Source organism: Vitis vinifera, chromosome 13 (genome assembly GCF_030704535.1).
Source record: "Vitis vinifera cultivar Pinot Noir 40024 chromosome 13, ASM3070453v1".
NCBI classification, from domain to species: domain Eukaryota; kingdom Viridiplantae; phylum Streptophyta; class Magnoliopsida; order Vitales; family Vitaceae; genus Vitis; species Vitis vinifera.
The window spans coordinates 1,132,050-1,150,507 of record NC_081817.1 but is presented as its reverse complement, the minus strand read 5'-3'; the positions used below and the strand labels follow the sequence as shown (position 1 = coordinate 1,150,507).

The window sequence follows — 18,458 nt, the reverse complement described above, 5'->3', positions numbered from 1 at the left end:
AACATAGAATGAGAGGAGGAATGTTTTCTATTTTTCTTTTACCTATTAGCATTTTCCAGATGCTTCTTATATATCAATGTGACAAAAAGAGTTGGTTTGTATGCATATGAAGTTAGGTGAACCACACTAAAAATATCTTATATTGTAGGCATAATGCTACGTTGTACAAGTGATTTGTTCCCTCCTTATATGTGACATATATTGATATGACATCTTTGCTATAAATATTGGTAAGGTATTAATTCTTTTTTTATTCATAAAAAAAAATGTTAGCTTATTTTAAAAATTATGCATTACTATGTCACATTTCATGATTGTCTATTCTATTTCTTAAGATCGATGGTTGTGAGGACCGTCTCAATGCAAATCATTTAAAGGATATACTCTTAAAAAATAAAAAGTAAGTACAATCGTGTGTGGTTGTATGCTGCTAATTAATTAAGAGATTAGATATATTTTCAATTCCCGATATGAAGGGATTGAAGCTCCAAAAATAGAAATCTACATTACACATGGTGTTAATTTACAAATGGGTTAATCCACTATGTTTGCCTTATACTATGTAATATTTTTGTTAGGTTAATTTTACTTACATTCAACGAGGTTTTGACTAAATATGCCTAAACACTATTAATTTGAAATTTTATCAAATACATTTTTTACTATTTTCATTATTATTTTTACTTACATCCCTTTTGATTTAAAATAAGAGAGATATTTGATAAAATTTCAAATTTATAGTAGTTAAATGTCTTTATTTCAAACATTGAGGAATGTAAGTGAAATTTATCTTATTTTTGCTTGACGTGATATTACATATTTTAATTTTAATGAGTATGATTATCATAGTAATATCAAAGAGTTTCACAATATGATCACAATTAGATTGAGTTTTTAGACGTCAAAACTTTTTTTTGAAGCTTAATCAAATGTTTTCAAATATTTGGACGATTAAGAAAAATTATTTTTGACTATCAAATGAACTTGAAATATGAAAGAAAGGAAAATTTATTTATTGTGAAAACTTTCTTTATGTTTATTGGAAAACTTTCACTTCTTCATGATAAAAGCAAAACATAATTCAAATTAAGCCTAGTTTGAAAATAAATGAGCTATTATTAGTCGGGATTATTCATTATGGTTTATTAATCTTCATATTAGAAGCAACCTAATCAATTTAACCATATATCTATCTATAATACTCATTAACTTTGTTCTATATATAACTTAGAAATTCATCAAATGGATTATTACTCCCTTTTTGAACTTGCTAATATCGAAAACTTTTTGCCTATATAATTAATATGCGCTAATCGTTACACATAATTAAAACTCAATTGGCTACAAAAGTTTACCACCTAACCTTTTCTAGACCATAAATTACAATGTTACATTCACCATCATATTAAATCTTTTAGACACAATTCTAGATTATTATTCTAGAAATAACCCGTAGTTATTATTAATTGATATTTATTAGGTATTTCAACTTTAACCCGAATTAACTATATTTACGTTATTAATCCACCGTTACCCAATAGTTCATATTTTTGAATTAAAAAATAGTTTAACGTGATACTAAAACTTCATGTAATGCTTGAATACCCTTTTTATTTTTAGTTTTTAAAAACAAATATTTATATACAAAAGATAGTAACTTCTATGCAAAAATGTAGAAACTTATCATGTAGTATTAAAAGTTCTTTTCAAAAATTAAAAAATCCAAATGAAAATTATAAAATTTAAAAATTTAAAAAGTATTTTTCACTATATAATGTATATATCTACTTCTCGTATGAGATGTGACTATTATGACCTCTCAATTTATAGATCTTTCCTCCTCTCGACTGGGCAAAATGCCTTCACGGTTGATAAATTAATAAGACCCTCCTACGTTTTGTAGGAGAGCGATTAGCTATTTTTAAAACAAAAAAAATAACAAATATATTAGCACACAGTTTATAACTTGCTAAAAAGAACTAGAGCTACAAAAATACTTAACACTGTGATAGAAACATCTCTCGATTTGAATACAAAGTGAAGTAAAGTTGATCTCTGTTAACCGAGGGTAAGACGAAGGATTTCTCTAAATTCTAACCTCCTAGTTTCATTATAGAAGGTTCTGCATTTATTAGGCCAATATGTCAAGGAAATCGACCCTTTTATCTCCCACTCCATTGTCTTCCCCATGGCGGTTCTGTCCACTTTCCACCGCACATTCTCTCCATACTCGTCGCCTGCAAAAACTACTCCTCCCTGCCTGGTGAAAGGCCGGTAAGCACTGGAGTATCGGTCTTTGAACCAAGCTTTTGGGTGGATGAGGGCAATCTTTGAAGGCTTTGAAGAGACGACCTCCCTTCCATCAACGCTATCATGAAGAAACCAATTCAAGTTTGCGCTGTAGCCATGGACGGACTCCTCAAACTTCCATGGCTTCAAGCTCATTGTCATGGTTTCTGCAGATGAAACCTTAAGTCCCAAGTAGGAGCTGGGGCCATCAAACCCACCTTCTATCGTCTTCTCCAAGCCGATTTCTCTTGTGGGGTTCTCAGAAGATTTGCTCACTGATACGCTCAGCACCTTGGTTTGAAGAGCTGGGGTGAGTTGCAGAGATATCCGTGAAGGGAAGTGTTTTTCTGCTACTCCAACTCCACGCTCTGTCATGAGAGCCTCACTCACAAGTCTAACAACATCACACCTGTTAGAAAACATAGCAAAACAAGTAAAATAGGCCATTGTATAGCAATTCATGTGTGTTCGAGTCAAGATGTTTTACCACATAAGTTGTTCAAAACTCAACATGGATAATAATCATATTAAAAATATTAACTCAAATGTTACCTTATTATTAAACAAACTTCATGTCCCCCTTTTAACTCAATAATTAAGTTATCCAAATATATATATATATATATATATATATATATATATATATATATATATATGATTAATGTATTAATAAAACATATTTATAAGTTAATTAACTTATTTATTTAAAAATAAATTTCAAATGAATCAAATATAAGTTAAATAGTTTAAAGTTATATTTTGGTTAGTCCACACAATTATTAAACGAATCAGTTCAGATCAAATTCATGTTATATAGGTGAACTAAAAAACTATCTATTTATTAAATGAGTTTTGCAAGTTTGATTCAAATCCAATCATACTCAATCCAAATACATGGAAAATGTATTCTTAGATTCAAGTCGTATTCATGGATACTATCAAACTTGACACCTTTATTGTATATACAGAAAAAGCATAATTCAAGAGAAGACTCAAATCCGATTATACTCGATCTAAGCTCATGAATTTGAGTTGTGTTCATGGATGGGATACTATCAAAATTTGACACCTATCCTGTAAAGGCAAAAAAAGCATAATTGAAAACAAGTTTCTCACAGTTTGAACCTTTCTTCCCAATTCTTGTACTGTACCTTATATTATCTATGTTCACCATCACTTCAACCCACCTTTCTCGAACCACAACTCTGTAGTTAAACTGGATCACACCCTCAAGCTGGTGGTAATTCAGAGAGAAGAGCATCCGCTCATCAGGTGAAGAACTGCTCGGATTTTCAACATCCATGGCTATTACTGGACAATAAAGCTGAACTTTCCACATCCCAACCGTTGAAATCGCATAAGAAAATAGAGGTGATGGGGTTTTAAGGGCATGGCCAGTAGCTTGGAGCTCTACAATCCAGTTAGTAATGGCGAGATTTATGGATCTCATCCACTGCTCCTCTAAGTTGGATCCCAAGATTCTCATGAGAAGCTTTGATGCCTCTCTTGACTCAGAGACTGCTAGTTGATTCTTCAGATTGGTAAGGCACTTCGACCGGAGATCCGCCGGAGCTTCATAGATTAATATGAGAAAAGTGAGGGTGTGAAATGAGAGAGTGAAGATGTCTTTGAAGTTGGCGACAGAATCTATTCTGGGAATTCTGAGCCACGAGTTGTTTTTATTGAAGCCATAGCCGAGGATATCCTCAATGATATTGGACAGAAGTCTGGAAGTGGTTTCTTCATCTAGTAATCTTGAGGATTTGAGGCTGAGTTTGAAGGGTTTGGAGGTCCAAAGCGAGATGGGAAGATGGAAATCTGCAATGATAGAGAAGGAGACAGAAGGGTTTAGAAGGGTTTTGGCTATGGAGAGATTAAGCGAGGGCTGAGCACTTGAATTTGGAGAGCATATGCAGATGGACATGGTGCTTGTTCTCCATTCATGGAGTGGAGGAAGGTTCTGAATCCAGACCAATATATCAGGAAAGCAGCAAGAAGCCATGAAAAAGCAGCCTGGATTCAGCTCTATATTGTGGGTAAGGATTTGAAGATGATGATCTTCATATTTAAAGACTCTTCCATGAATGAATGTGAATGAGATTCTGGTGGAAAAAGAAGTCTCAGGCTGAGATGCTTTTCTACTGAAGTTTTCTTTAATGGTTAGGAAGAAACTTGTAAATTACTGAAGTTTTCTTTAATGGTTAGGAAGAAACTTGTAAATTACTTAGAAAGTATGCGTGTAGAGAAGCCTTATTCCTACTAGCTAGGCATGATCACAACTGAAAATCAAACGTTGAACACAAAAGAATATCCTAGCCTTCTCTCTCACTACAAAGATTGAGAAGTGGGAAACTGGCACATTTCTTATTTCACAGTTTTGCTATCAAATGCAACACCATACAAAAGAGGAATGATTGTTGCTTGAAAGTCGTAATACACTGAAAAATGCTTTACTTGTGCCTCCATTTCTTATTCATATTGGTTACTTTTAAAAGGAATAATTTAGTATTTAGATACAAATTTAAAAAATATTTCCATAATTTTTAAAAATTTATCAAACACCTCATTTCTCTGAGAAAACGATTCTGATTAAAACATCGGTTTGTATTGTACTACTAATTTTCTTAAAAATTCAAATTTGTAGAATTTGAGCTTACGTACTATATCATGTTTTTTAATACCGTAATTCACATGTTTATATCCGCACGTGTATATATTATATGATAAAAGTAGGTGATATGACATTTGAAAGGATAAGTTTGTAGAATTTATTTTCACAATTTATATTATGCCCTTCAATAATTTGGCATGACTTTTCGTCTTTTCGTTGGAGTTGAAGGGAGCATCATAATTTTCCAAGAGAAATAATACAACAGATTTTATTAAAACAGGAATTGACTTCCTATTTAAGCCAAAAAGAACTTATGCTTATACATTAAACAATCCTTTTTTAAGTTATAAGCTCTTAAATAAAATTAGTCAAAGACGTGTAAAATCTTTTATGAAAGTTAAAAAAGAGTTTTTGGTCGAATAGAATTCAATTAAAACTTGAATTTAGTTATCTGAATGCATCATCTATGACTAATTGGTCCTTTTTAGGTAATAAGAAAACAAATGACAGATAGTTACTTGCAAAACAAGTTTGTTCAAAGCATATCTACTTATGAATAAAGCCAAAAGTAGCTCTAGAACGACGCTGCATCCATGCACAGCCTCGTAGGACAAATAATTGAGAGATTTTTTGTGAAGAACAAAAGAATACTTTTTGAGAAGATGAGACCTTGTCTTATAGTCCTTAATGGGATTGTTTCAAAATCAAAAAGATTAGGCCAAAGTAAAGCTAGATGCTCATTCAAGGATGAGAAGAGATAAGGTTGGGTTGGTGTAAGGATGAGACTGGAGGATGCTCTATGGACTGAAGACCGGAAAGAAATGGAATCCATCAAATGCAATTTGCCTAACATTCATTACGAGAATCAAACCTCATTTCAGCTCTTTCCCTCTACCACCACTTTCCTTACAAGCAATCCAGGTGGCTTTGGAGTTTATCGGAAGAGTAGCCTAGGACATGTTAGGTAACTGTTTTTAAAAGTATTTTTCTATTCTTTAAAATAAAACAATAGAAAAAGATATTTGACAGTAAAAATTCATTTTTTCAATTTTTATTTTTAAGAAAAAAATGTGTTTTCATATAATATCTTTTAATTGTTTTATTTTGTTTTTATATATTTTTTTAGGGTTGTTTTAAAAAATAATTATGCAAATGTATAGAATAATTAAAAATAAAATATTAGAAATAAAAATTATTTTAAAAATATATTTAAAAATGTTAAAAGCAGATGAAAAATATTTTAAATTTTCAAATAAACTTTTATTTTATAAAATATTAGAGAATAATTTTCAAAAATAGTTCTTAAAAATTGGTTTTAAAAATTATTTTTGAAAATAGTTATCAAACAGGTTTGTAATTTTTATATTTTTTAAAAAAGTAGCACAAAAATAATTCTAAAATTATCACTTTTAGATTTTAGGTAGAGTTCATGTTTTGAAAAAGATGAATTCAATATAAATGTGAACTTGTCCTTTTATGAGGACGAGTTTAATATAAAATATTTTAAAGTAAAAAAGAGAATTCACCTTTTTAAAAGATGAATTTTGTGTAAAATTTTGTGTAAAATAAACTGATATTTTAAAAAGATGATTTAATATAAAAAAAATGAATTCATGTTTTAAAAGGGCGAGTTCAATATAGAAAGTAAAAACGAATTAAGTGAAAAAGATAAATTTGTGCAAAAACAAATGTATTTGTCTTTTAAAGTAAAAAGAGAATTCACCTTTTTAAAAGATGAATTTTGTGTAAAAATAAACTGATGTTTTAAAAAGATGATTTAATATAAAAAAAATGAATTCATCTTTTAAAAGGGCGAGTTCAGTATAGAAAGTAAAAACAAATTAAGTGAAAAAGACAAATTTGTGCAAAAACAAATGAATTTGTCTTTGGAAAAAATGAATTTGATATAAAAAATGATTAATTCATCTTTTTAAAAAACAAGTTTAGTGTAAAAATAAATTAAGTGATAAAAAGTGTCATATTTATTTATTTATTTATTTTTGAATTATTATTTAATAATGTTTTTTTTAAAAAAAAACTTCCAATGGCTTTGGATATCTATTAACTTCGTTTGATGATTTGTCATTACCTTAACTACAAGGAAGGGGATGCCCAAGGTAGGACTAGTAACTGGAGTGAGTCGTAACAAGGCAGTTGTACTGGAAGGTGTGGCTAGATCACATACTTTTTAGGGAGAGCTAATACTTGTTGAGTATTTTGTTATCCGCTCTACACTTGGCTACCGACTTTTATTGTGGGCATGATAACTAGTACACCAGAGGTTCATCTTTCCCGATCCTAACCAAGGAATCCCTTAGATATGATGCAAAATGGATCTTGTTCTATTGTTGATACGAGATTTCTATGGATGACTGGTTATGGAGGGACCGTTTCGTTTTTGTAGGTTGGTCTGATATATTGCTTTTTTCTTTATGCCTATTTCGCTTTGGGGGGTTGGTTTATAGGTACAAACTTTGTAACTTCATGATATACAGGTAGCTATGTATTATAGTAAAATGGATTTAGACTTATTATTGATTTTCTTGAAACCCAAAAGTTCTTTTTTGAATTCTTATAGACTCGCTTTCATGTTATGCTATCATCCCTTTCAAATCTTTCATGTCAGGCTATCATCCCTTTCAAATCATAACTTTTTTTTATTTTCACAATATGCTTGGTTTATGAGAAGTTTGATGGAAAAAGAATACAAAAATAAAAACAAGGAAAGAAAAGGATGAGAAAAAACTTTAAAGTTTTTCTTATTAGGTTCTTGATAAAAAATCAAAAGAAAAAAAATTAAATTTATAAGAAATGTACTTTTCTTGAACTTTTTCCTATCTTTTTCAAGAAAAATAAATAGAAAAATTTTGCAACATTTTTTCCCTATTTTTCTTAATATTTTTTTTCTTGCTTCTTTTATATGGTATTCAATTATGAGAAAGTAATTTTTTGTAAACTATATTTGATTTTTAAAAAGTTTGAAAGAAAGAAAACCAAAAGAAAAGAGAAGATTGAAGAATTTTTCATTCTTTAAAGAATTTTTCTTACCCCTTTTATATGTTAAAAATATTTTGTTGCCTTTTGTTATCACAGTTAAAAATGAATATAAGAAGCTATTTTTAAGTGAGGTGGCTCTCAACCCTACTTTAATGTTCTCGGTTTCATTTATGAAAAAGCTTCTTCTCCACATAGATTTCAACCTTGTAATTTTCAACGTTATGATTTTCCTACTTAATTATGTTTGAGAATGAATTTTATAGAATCATGAGATATATAGGGTTAAATTTGAATGTCTGATTTTATTGTCTTTTTTTTGTGTTCATTGTTTGTCAATGTTTTCATACCAATATATTTGGTTCTTAATGGAGAAAGAAAAAATATATAGTTTTTATATTTGATTTTATTATAAAAAATATGAAAGAAGATAAAATATATTTTATATTATTAAGAAATTTATATATATTTAAATAATTTCATTTTTATATATAATATTTACATATAAAAAAGTATATAAAAATAATTCATTAACTTTAAGTCTATTTTTTATTTTTCCTTTTCCCTCGCATTTTCCCGTAAACTTTTTGAGAATCGAACATAGCCTAAATGCATTGAGTTCAAAATTTAAAGCTTATGATTTACTTATTATAATTACAAATAAATATTATTTTCAATGATTTAAAACTTGTACTACCAAATTAGATGATTGGACCACACTAAAATGAAGAAATATGTTTACAATTTTTTATTATTTAATGTTTTTTATTTTTATAATTATTTTAATTTTAATAAAACATAAATTATATATTTATGAGTTGAGTAATGACCGTAGTCCAATAAATCTGACTTTGAAAATATTAATTATTACATTAATGAGTTATTTTCTTTAAAATATAGAAAATACTTTTGTTTGGATAACAAGAAAAACAAATTATAGTGAGACCCAGTTTGGATTACTTAGGATTTTTTTTTAATTCTCTTATTTAATTTATTATAAATTTTTTTTAAATGAAATACAAATTAAAATCTATATGTCTGTGAGATAATTTTATTAAGATTAGAAACACTCCTAAATATTTGGAAATATTTTTTATAAAAATAAAACTTTTTTTAAAAAAAAAAAAGAAAAAGAAAAATAGCTGAGTAGGAAAATTAGTATGCTGGGCTGGAACATATTATCTACCTTGGATTGGGCCCATTCCTATTTTGAAGCAGGCCCAATAGAATCGCTACCTTTCATATTATTATATAAATATTTATTATTATCATTTTAATGAACTTAACGCGCTCTGACGGTAAACTTCATCTCCATGGAACTGAAATCCAACGTCTCAGGACACGCCGACACTTCATATCATACAGCGCCACAACATAATACTTTACTTCCCCACTGCATGTGCCGTACTTTCTCGGTGGGTAAACACCGATCCCAATTTTCTCTCCGTCCAAACGCCCCTTCTATTTTCCATATCATTTCCCTCCGTCAAAACCCTCTTCCTAAATTTAGGAGAACCTCCCCAAAATCCCCTTTTCCCACGAACCTCATCTGATTTCACCCTCGTCTTCCGTCACCCACCTATGGCGTCTCCTCCAACTCTCCCAATCTCTAGTTCCCAATCTACCGGTGTCGCCGCCGGTCAGTCGCAGCAGCCGCCTATAGCGACGCCGGCGTTCCGAGCATTCATGTCGCGTCTATCCGCCTCGATCCGCCACGGCTTCTCTCAGCGCCGGCCGTGGTTGGAGCTCGTCGACCGTAGCTCCATGGCCCGACCTGATAATCTTTCCGATGCTGCATCTCGGATTCGGAGGAATTTCTCGTACTTTCGCGTCAACTACCTAACCCTACTCGCGCTGGTATTGGCTTTCTCTCTCCTCTCTCACCCTTTCTCTCTCCTCGTCCTCCTCTGCCTCCTCGCGGCGTGGCTCTTCCTCTACCTTTTCCGGCCCTCGGATCAGCCCTTGGTCCTCCTTGGCCGTACGTTTTCGGATCGCGAAACCCTAGGCATCTTGGTGGTGTTAACCATCGTGGTGGTGTTCCTCACCAGCGTTGGATCACTGCTGATCTCAGCATTGATGATTGGATTGGCCATTGTTTGCGCGCATGGTGCGTTTAGGATGCCGGAGGATCTGTTCCTTGATGATCAGGAGCCCGCCGCCTCCGGATTCCTCTCCTTCCTCGGCGGAGCGGCATCTTCCGCCGCCGCGGCTGCCGCTCCGGCCGTTGCCGCTCGGGCCGTTGCCGCTCGCGTATGAGATAGATCTAATTTGATCTGATCTATACATTGCTACGAGGCTATTTTTGGTAGAAGAAGGTTTTCTTTTATTTCGGTTCAATGCAATTTTTAGGTTTTTCCTCTCTTACGTAGATTGGATCTGGAAATCTGAAAATTTAGATGACCTGATCTAGTATGCTGTGATTGGTATGTAATTTTGTTTCTGATGGATTTGGTCAACCAACATTCTGTATACAATATGTTGATGGGTCATCATTGATCAATGGAGGAAGATGAATCATTATAATCTGTTTCCGTTTGGGTTGATTTTAGTTTTGGTTTTAATCTTTCTCATTATTCCTTACACTTTTTAATAGAGTTCTTGATGGCCATGCCTTAATAATCTCCATTTAATTGTACTCAACTTGCTGTCATTATGTGTTTTCTGTTTTTGCTCTTTTAGAATTATGCTGAAATTTCATTGCTCAATAATGTGGAGATCTGTTAGTGTAATTCCAGCTTGATTTGCAAAGCTGTGGCCGGTTATCATGGCTGTATTGTTGAAGAGATTTACTTGTGGGTCTTTGTCTAATTGCCTATTCGTGTTCATGATTATTAGTTCAAAATGTGAGCCTGATTCCAATGTGTGTGTTTGGATATTCATCTAGTAGCCTATTCCAATGGATACTGATAGGGCTGTTTGGAAGGTAGTCAATCATGACCGGGATGCAATTGCCCATTGAATGACAATTTGGTAGGGGAACTTGGAAGTGAGGATTGTTCGAAGGTGCTTTAGGTTTTAGGATGTTTCCTTTAGAACTGAAAGATAATATTTGTGTCATCAGTGTTAGTTTAGGAAAGGCCCATGGAAGGGTTATCAAAAGGGATGTGGGGATGATGTTTTCTAACTTATAAGTTCATCCCTTTGCGGTTTTGGCATGTCATGCTAAGTTAGGGCGGGGAAGATAGTAAGCTACTGAAGTTTTCGAAGGTTTGAGGCCTTTTAGTATAGTCTTTCTGTCCTTGGATACTGGAGGCACCTGTTTCCCAGTTAATGTAAGTTGGTATTGGCTAGGCTCATATGTCCAGACGACTTTTTGGGTGAGAATCTTGAATTTGGATCATCTCATGTGTCGCTGCACATGCAAAGGATCGAGGAATAGTGAATCTCCCCGACTCATTACCCTTTTGCTTGGGAATCGTGGTAATTAGTCTGCTATGCCTTCCAGATATCTCACCCGGCACCTTTGTTGAAATAGAAGTTCTAAGGAGAAGGGCTGGGAAAGCTACTCTTTCTTTTCTAATTTTTTTGGGGTTGTGGACTCCTCAATCTCTAGAACCATAGAAGTTTTTGCCCCCTGTATTTGCAGTCTTGGTTTGGGGGGGGGGGGTGTTTGTTAGAAGGCCATCTTTGGTGGTGTTCATCAGCAGAGTGGATTTGAGCCAGTGTCTAATTCGTCTTACCCCTTGTGCCTATTTTTATTTTCCTCCACTCTCTTGTTTAGTTTCATTAGGTGCTACTGCTAGTATATGCTTCCTCCGTACATGGGGTTGTTCTGCATCTTCTGCTGCTTGTTATACTTATCTTCTTATAATAAGAAGATTGGGTCAAGGATATCCTTGTCTTTGAGTGCTTGTGTACAAAGCATATCAGCACCACCCATTGTATCCCATTATCTGAGATATGGAAGAATAAGAACCAAGATATATCATGTTTGAAATGTGGTGGTGTCTTTAATAAAGGCAGGATATCAGTGTTGATCATTCCATTGTTTTCCTAAAACATGTTTGGTGGGTTTATCTAACAAATGTAAAGATGCAGCTTTGTTTAAAGAGGACGAGTTGATGGGGTTCTGTGCCCCTATACATCTGAACCGATAGCATCTGGGCATGAGACTTTCCAGCCCGAGCTAAGAGGTACTTGGCCGGTACTTAGTGTGCGCCTATACATGATTATATCTCTATATCTAGTGGCTAACACCTGAAAAAGTGACATAGTTTACCCTAGATTTGAATTGGTATTAGGTAGCTGTTTCATATTGTTCTAACTTCTAGCCAATGTTTCATCATTCTAGGGAAAGAGAGGCTTTTGTAATTGTATCTGGCTTCCTTAGGTCATATCTAAATCTAGAGGAAGGGTATACAAATGAGGGCCATGCCAATAGGCCCAGAGCTGCCTCTAGCTTGCTTATGGCCTCCCTTTTTGATCCCTAATGAATTGATAGTGAATTATGAGATTTTGCTAATTTTTTTACCTTATAGAAGAAGCCACTGGTATGGAAAATGGAATTGCTTCAATGACTGCAAATTCCTCCAATATCGTTTAACAAATGTTGTGAGAAGATATGGAGACGACAATTTTTCCATATGAATAGGTTTGATTGTTTTGTTCTTGGAAGTGTGTGTGAGAACATGGCAAAAAGGCAGCTTCCTTGGGTTGGAGAGAAGCTTTCTAATTGGCAATGTGGAACTAGAAAATTATGGTCTGTCTGTAGTAAAAAACAGTCTTATGATATTTAGAACAAAAAATAGATTCTCATATTTAAAAACACATTGGATAAATTTTGAATTGAAAACAGTGTTTCAGAATTTGTAATGAAAATAGGGTAATTTTTCAGAATAAATATGAGGCTTTAAAAAAAAAAAATAGGAGAAATAACTAGAACCCATGAATAATATTTTGGGGAAAGTAGCGAGGCCACCTTGTCTCTATGAAAAATACTGTTCTTTAGAATTAAGCTCTGAAATAGAATTTTACTCCTTGAAACAGCATACATCTATTTTAAGAATTATTTCAAACAAACCCCCTTGTTCTCTCATACCTACCTTCTCTTTTCCTACATTTAAGAAATTAAACGAGAACAGGGGATGAAAGGGAAGCGAATGGCGATTCTCTTTTCCTATATTTAAGATATTAAGGGTTACTTTAAAAATATTAGAAACTCTTTCTAAAATCATTCTCAAGACTATTTTAAAAATATTAAAAACGTTTTTTAAAATTATTTTTAAATATATTTTAAAAATATGTTTGATAGTGATTTTAAAAAATATTTTTAACATCTTTAATATATGAAAGATAAAAATTTTCAAGTGGTAAAAAGATAACAGACTCCCGACGATAAAAGAGAATTGATTCGCAACAAAATACTACCAAACACACTTAAAAGAGAATTGATTGGCAGGGTGTTTGATTGATTCATATTCATATTCAAAATTTTACAAATAGTTTCATCAATCCCTTGTACAGGCTGAATGATGGAACTTTTAACGACCTCTTTCGGAGGGATAGCTTTCACCATTAATACTGCCATATGCTGTACGTTCCACATATTCTTTCTGCCCAAAATATTTTCTTGGTTGTGGAAAAAAAAAAATTAAGTTCTCTTTCAATGGTAAAACTTACCGATGGAATTGATAAAAGTAATGGTTTTTTAATTTCAAAATAATTATGAAATTAGTGTTTGTTTATAACCAGGGTTTGTAATTTTAGTTTTATGAATCATTAAAATCATGATCATAAGTTTTGATTTTATATATGTTCTTAAAATCATAATCCCCAACTATAATTTTGAAAAAAAAGAAAGATGTGGAGGCTAATATGAGATGAAAACAAATACTAGAATATTTACATTTAAATTTTGTATTTTTTTTATTTTAAAAAAAAACATTATATCTGTGGCAAACAAAACGGTGTCATCAAAGCATTATAAAAGTTGGATGATGGGACATGCAACAAACCTTTTTAGCTTCTATACCTTTCACCTTTAATAGTCATAGTCATCCCACACTCTCCCACCTAGTATTTCGTTTTCCTTACAAGGATTTCAAGATACTTTCAAGAGTTTTGAGGAAAAGTAATATATTCGAAAAAAAAAAAAATTCCAAACAATGGATCCCTTATTAAAATAATTTTTAAATTAGTCAATTTATTCATGAAACCTATAAATTTTGTTTTATTTATTTTTATTATAAAACTATAATTACGATTTTAATATTTTAGGCCAAGCTCTCAGACAGTGTTAAGTCTTGAGGACCTCCTTGGGTATTGAATTTACGGCAAATCTAGTTCTCCTGATCAGCAAGCCAGTTCCTTGCAAACAAGCTATGGGATTACAGAGCTGAGAGTGAGTTAGGTATTTGTTTTGGTAGTAGAAAACTAGAGCCGGAAAGATCAAAGGCGAATCATAATAATTAATTATGATTTTAAGTTTATATTTTAAAATTATAATCACTAATTATGATTTTAGGATTAAAGTTCTCACTATAATTTTGATCGTTAACATAAAATCAAAATCGTAATTATCAACTACGATTTCAATTTTATGTGGATATTCCCCTAATTGAGAACAACTAGTTTAGAGATTATTATGAGAAGATATCTATTTTTTGGATTTTTTTTAAATAAATTATTTTTACTCTAAACTCTACTTTCGAATTGTTAAAAATATTTTAAAAGTTTTTTTTTCTAATATCTCATTTAATAAAAAAAATTTAAATGATTAAAAATTTAATCATTTAAAGATTTTTAAACTCTGTTTGGCTTCATTTCTAAAAATAGAAAATAATAGTGAATATAATGATTTTTAAAAAATTGATTAAAAAGATTAAGGTATTAAATTTTTTTAATTATCTTAAATTTTAAAATTTTGGAAAATAGTTTTTAAGGATATAAAGTAGGTTAAAGGTAGTTTTTACTTTTTAATGGATGATTTTATTTAATGAAAATACACCAGGGTAAAACAGGAAATGCATGATGGAGATTTAGTGATTGAAGTCGATGGAGGTGTTGCTAGGGGCAGGAAAGTAATTTCGGAGTCCACTTAATCCATAAGTGAGAAGATAGCCGTTGGAGGCGCGGCTTCGCCACAATTACACTTCGGAAAACCAGGTGGTCAAATTGAAGTAAAACCTAGAAAACTAGCCGTTAAGGCTTTATTTTTATTTATTTTTATTTATTTCTTTTTAATTTTTGTGTAAGAAGAAGGGTCTCTGAAGCTAATGATACCTGACATTATGTCTCCGGTTTTATTTTTCCCAATACAAAGATTCTCTTTCTCTCTCTCACAGATCTTCACGTGAAATCTCCCAGGAGCCCCATCTCTTCTTCTCAGTTCTCACTACAAAACGCTCTCTCAACTCACTTCAGCTCCTGTTTCATCCCTCATTCTCTTTCCATCTTCCCACTATTACAATACAAAGAATCTCCCTTTCTTCTTTTTCTTCTTCTTCTTCTTCTGGTTTCTTTTCACAGCTGGTATAGTTCTTAATGGTTATGGATAAGGAAACGGAGATTTTCAAAGGCTTTTACGCATACCCTTTTTGGGTTTTTCAGTTTTTCAGTGGGAGAGTGGTGGGTTGGAGACACATTTGTGATAAAAAGAAGGAGAAATGGAAAAAATTTCAGCTCAAGAGTGAGGCTTCTGGGCATTATGCTCGCTTTCTACTGTTTGTTCAGTTGATTATCTTGGTGGTCCAGCCTGTTTCAAGCCAGGCATGGGATGGAGTCATTGTCACAGAAGCTGATTTCCAATCGCTTCAGGCCTTCAAGCATGAACTGGTGGATCCAAGAGGGTTCTTGAGGAGCTGGAACGACAGTGGATATGGAGCTTGTTCGGGTGGTTGGGTTGGGATCAAGTGTGCTCAGGGACAGGTCATTGTTATTCAGCTTCCATGGAAAGGATTGGGAGGTCGAATCTCAGAGAAGATTGGGCAGCTACAAGCGCTACGAAAACTGAGTCTCCATGATAATTTCATTGGTGGTTCCATACCTTCAGCTCTGGGGTTTCTCCCAAACCTCAGAGGAGTTCAGCTCTTCAATAATAGGTTTTCGGGTTCTATTCCTCCTTCAATTGGCTCCTGTCCCTTGCTTCAAACTGTTGATCTCAGTAACAATTCTCTCTCTGGGACTATCCCTGATAGTCTTTTCAACTCTACCAAGTTTTACAGGCTCAATCTCAGCTTCAATTCCTTTTCGGGTTCCATCCCTGTTAGTCTCACTCGCTCTTCTTCCCTCACCTTCCTTGCTCTCCAACACAATAACCTCTCTGGCCCTATACCCAACTCTTGGGGTGTTGGGACGCAAGGGAAAAGCCTTTTTCGCCTTCAGTCATTAGCCCTTGATCATAACTTCTTCTCTGGAAGCATGCCCACTTCTTTGGGGAAGTTGAGTGAGCTCCAAAAGGTTTCTCTCAGTCATAACCAGATCACTGGAGCCATACCTGATGAAATAGGTCGGCTCTCCAGGCTTAAAACAGTAGATTTCTCCAGCAATGCCATTAATGGAAGCTTGCCCATTAGTCTCTCCAATTTATCCTCTCTTCTTGTGTTGAATCTGGAGAACAATGGCCTTGATAGCCAAATCCCAGATGCCTTTGAGAAGTTGCAGAACCTTTCAGTCCTCAACTTGAGGAGAAACCGATTCAATGGTCCTATTCCTGGAAGTATCGGGAACGCTTCAGCGCTCACACAGCTTGATTTATCGCAGAATAACCTTACCGGAGATATCCCATCTTCCATTGCTGATCTTCCAAACCTGAATTCCTTCAATGTTTCTTACAACAACCTCTCTGGTTCTGTTCCAGCTCTTCTGTCCCAAAAGTTCAATTCAAGCTGCTTTGTGGGGAATCTTCAGCTCTGTGGGTACGATGCTTCAACCCCTTGCCCTTCTGAAGTACCTTCTCAAGTTGTCCCAGCTCCATCTCGGGGAAAACCGAGGAGCCATGGCAGAAAACTAAGTACCAAGGACATAATTCTCATAGCAGCAGGGGCACTGCTCATAATCTTGCTTCTAGTCTGCTGTATTTTGCTGTGCTGCTTGATCAGAAAAAGGGCTGCATCAAAAGCAAAGGATGGTCAGGCCACAGGAAGAAGGCCTGGAGCAGCAAGGGCCGAGAAGGGCGCCCCATCAGCCGGCGTTGAAGTCGAAGCAGGCGGAGAGGCAGGAGGCAAACTAGTCCATTTTGATGGGCCAATGGTGTTCACAGCCGACGATCTTTTGTGTGCAACCGCAGAGATTATGGGAAAGAGCACTTATGGGACTGTTTACAAGGCCACATTGGAGGATGGAAACGAAGTTGCAGTGAAGAGATTGAGGGAGAAGATCACAAAAAGCCAGAGGGAATTCGAAACTGAGGTTAATGTACTTGGGAAAATTCGACACCCTAATCTTCTGGCTCTCAGGGCTTACTACTTAGGACCCAAAGGGGAGAAACTTCTTGTTTTCGACTACATGCCGAAAGGGAGCCTCGCAGCTTTCCTCCATGGTGAGTAAACTGTACTCCACACTTTCAACCACCCTAAACGGAAAAAACTGCATTCATCAGATACTAATATCTTGTCCTGTTTGCTGCAGCCCGCGGCCCGGACATATCGATTGATTGGCCAACAAGGATGAGAATCGCACAAGGAACTACGCGCGGTCTGTTCCACCTTCATAACAATGAAAACATAATCCATGGGAACCTTACATCAAGCAATTTATTACTAGATGAGAATATAACTGCCAAGATTGCAGACTTTGGCCTCTCCAGGTTAATGACGACTGCAGCCAATTCTAATGTGATTGCAACAGCAGGGGCATTGGGTTACCGGGCACCGGAGCTCTCGAAGCTGAAGAAAGCCAGCACAAAGACTGATGTATACAGTCTCGGGGTTATTATCCTGGAGCTTCTAACAGGGAAGTCGCCAGGGGAGGCGACGAATGGAGTGGATTTGCCTCAGTGGGTGGCCTCCATTGTGAAGGAGGAGTGGACAAATGAAGTGTTCGATTTGGAGTTGATGAAGGATGCGTCTACGATTGGTGATGAGTTGCTGAACACTTTGAAACTGGCTTTGCATTGTGTGGATCCTTCACCCTCAGCACGGCCGGAAGTCCACCAGGTTCTCCAGCAGCTTGAGGAGATCAGACCGGAGGCAGCTGCTAGTTCCGGTGAGGATGGAGCCGGAGTCCCTTCAGCAAGTGATTGAGAAGGGAATGCTTGAAAGTATTTGTATTTGTTGGTAGAGATATTAGGGAGAGAGAGACAATAGTCTCTACCACGATTCTTTTATTCTTGAATTTCGATTTTGGGTAGTGATTCTGTATCTGTATATATAAGTTTGTTTTAGTTAATTAAAGCTTGTTTTTGTCTGAAATGGATAAATTTGATACCAAAAGGTTGGATTCAGCTTACAAACAAAACCACGACAGAAGAGGAAAAAATATAAATAACATATTCAACAAGGAAAAATACTAGGATACCAATATGGTACCTATCAAACTTACAGTCCTTGAAAATGTATGATGGAACTAATTTAATAATTGCTAGTCATGGAAAAATACACATGTTTCTAAGTTCATAAATGATTAC

At 34.3% G+C, this 18,458-nt stretch overlaps 3 protein-coding genes across 4 annotated transcripts; 2 read left to right on the top strand and 1 right to left on the bottom strand.

Moving 5' to 3' along the window:
- Window positions 1–1,980: 1,980 nt before the first annotated feature.
- Window positions 1,981–4,465, bottom strand: LOC100263842 (uncharacterized). 2 transcript variants are annotated; one of them, XM_002278071.4, is made up of 2 exons: window positions 3,441–4,465; window positions 1,981–2,698 (listed from the first exon to the last, which is right to left on the bottom strand). In XM_002278071.4, exons 1-2 carry the CDS (start codon window positions 4,289–4,291, stop codon window positions 2,059–2,061), a joined length of 1,491 nt encoding a protein of 496 aa, XP_002278107.1. In that variant the 5' UTR covers window positions 4,292–4,465; the 3' UTR covers window positions 1,981–2,058. The 2 variants fall into 2 exon arrangements, with proteins under 2 accessions (XP_002278107.1, XP_010658215.1); XM_010659913.3 differs by having other exon boundaries at window positions 3,477–4,451.
- A 4,713-nt stretch (window positions 4,466–9,178) lies between these two features.
- On the top strand, window positions 9,179–10,442 carry LOC100241569 (PRA1 family protein B3). Its single transcript, XM_002278059.5, has one exon. It carries the CDS (start codon window positions 9,476–9,478, stop codon window positions 10,148–10,150), a length of 675 nt encoding a protein of 224 aa, XP_002278095.1. The 5' UTR covers window positions 9,179–9,475; the 3' UTR covers window positions 10,151–10,442.
- Window positions 10,443–15,095: 4,653 nt separating this feature from the next.
- LOC100246700 (probably inactive leucine-rich repeat receptor-like protein kinase IMK2) lies at window positions 15,096–18,243 on the top strand. The gene is made up of 2 exons (XM_002277893.3): window positions 15,096–17,372; window positions 17,462–18,243. Exons 1-2 carry the CDS (start codon window positions 15,377–15,379, stop codon window positions 18,073–18,075), a joined length of 2,610 nt encoding a protein of 869 aa, XP_002277929.1. The 5' UTR covers window positions 15,096–15,376; the 3' UTR covers window positions 18,076–18,243.
- Window positions 18,244–18,458: the final 215 nt, after the last annotated feature.

Coding starts and splice junctions, on each gene's coding strand:
- LOC100263842 (XM_002278071.4), bottom strand. CDS start 4,291: ATGGCTTCTTGCTGCTTTCCTGATATATTGGTCTGGATTCAGAACCTT. Junction 2,699..3,440: donor GTGAACATAGATAATATAAG/GTACAGTACAAG, acceptor GTTTTCTAACAG/GTGTGATGTTGTTAGACTTG.
- LOC100246700 (XM_002277893.3), top strand. CDS start 15,377: ATGGTTATGGATAAGGAAACGGAGATTTTCAAAGGCTTTTACGCATAC. Junction 17,373..17,461: donor CCTCGCAGCTTTCCTCCATG/GTGAGTAAACTG, acceptor TGTTTGCTGCAG/CCCGCGGCCCGGACATATCG.
- LOC100241569 (XM_002278059.5), top strand. CDS start 9,476: ATGGCGTCTCCTCCAACTCTCCCAATCTCTAGTTCCCAATCTACCGGT.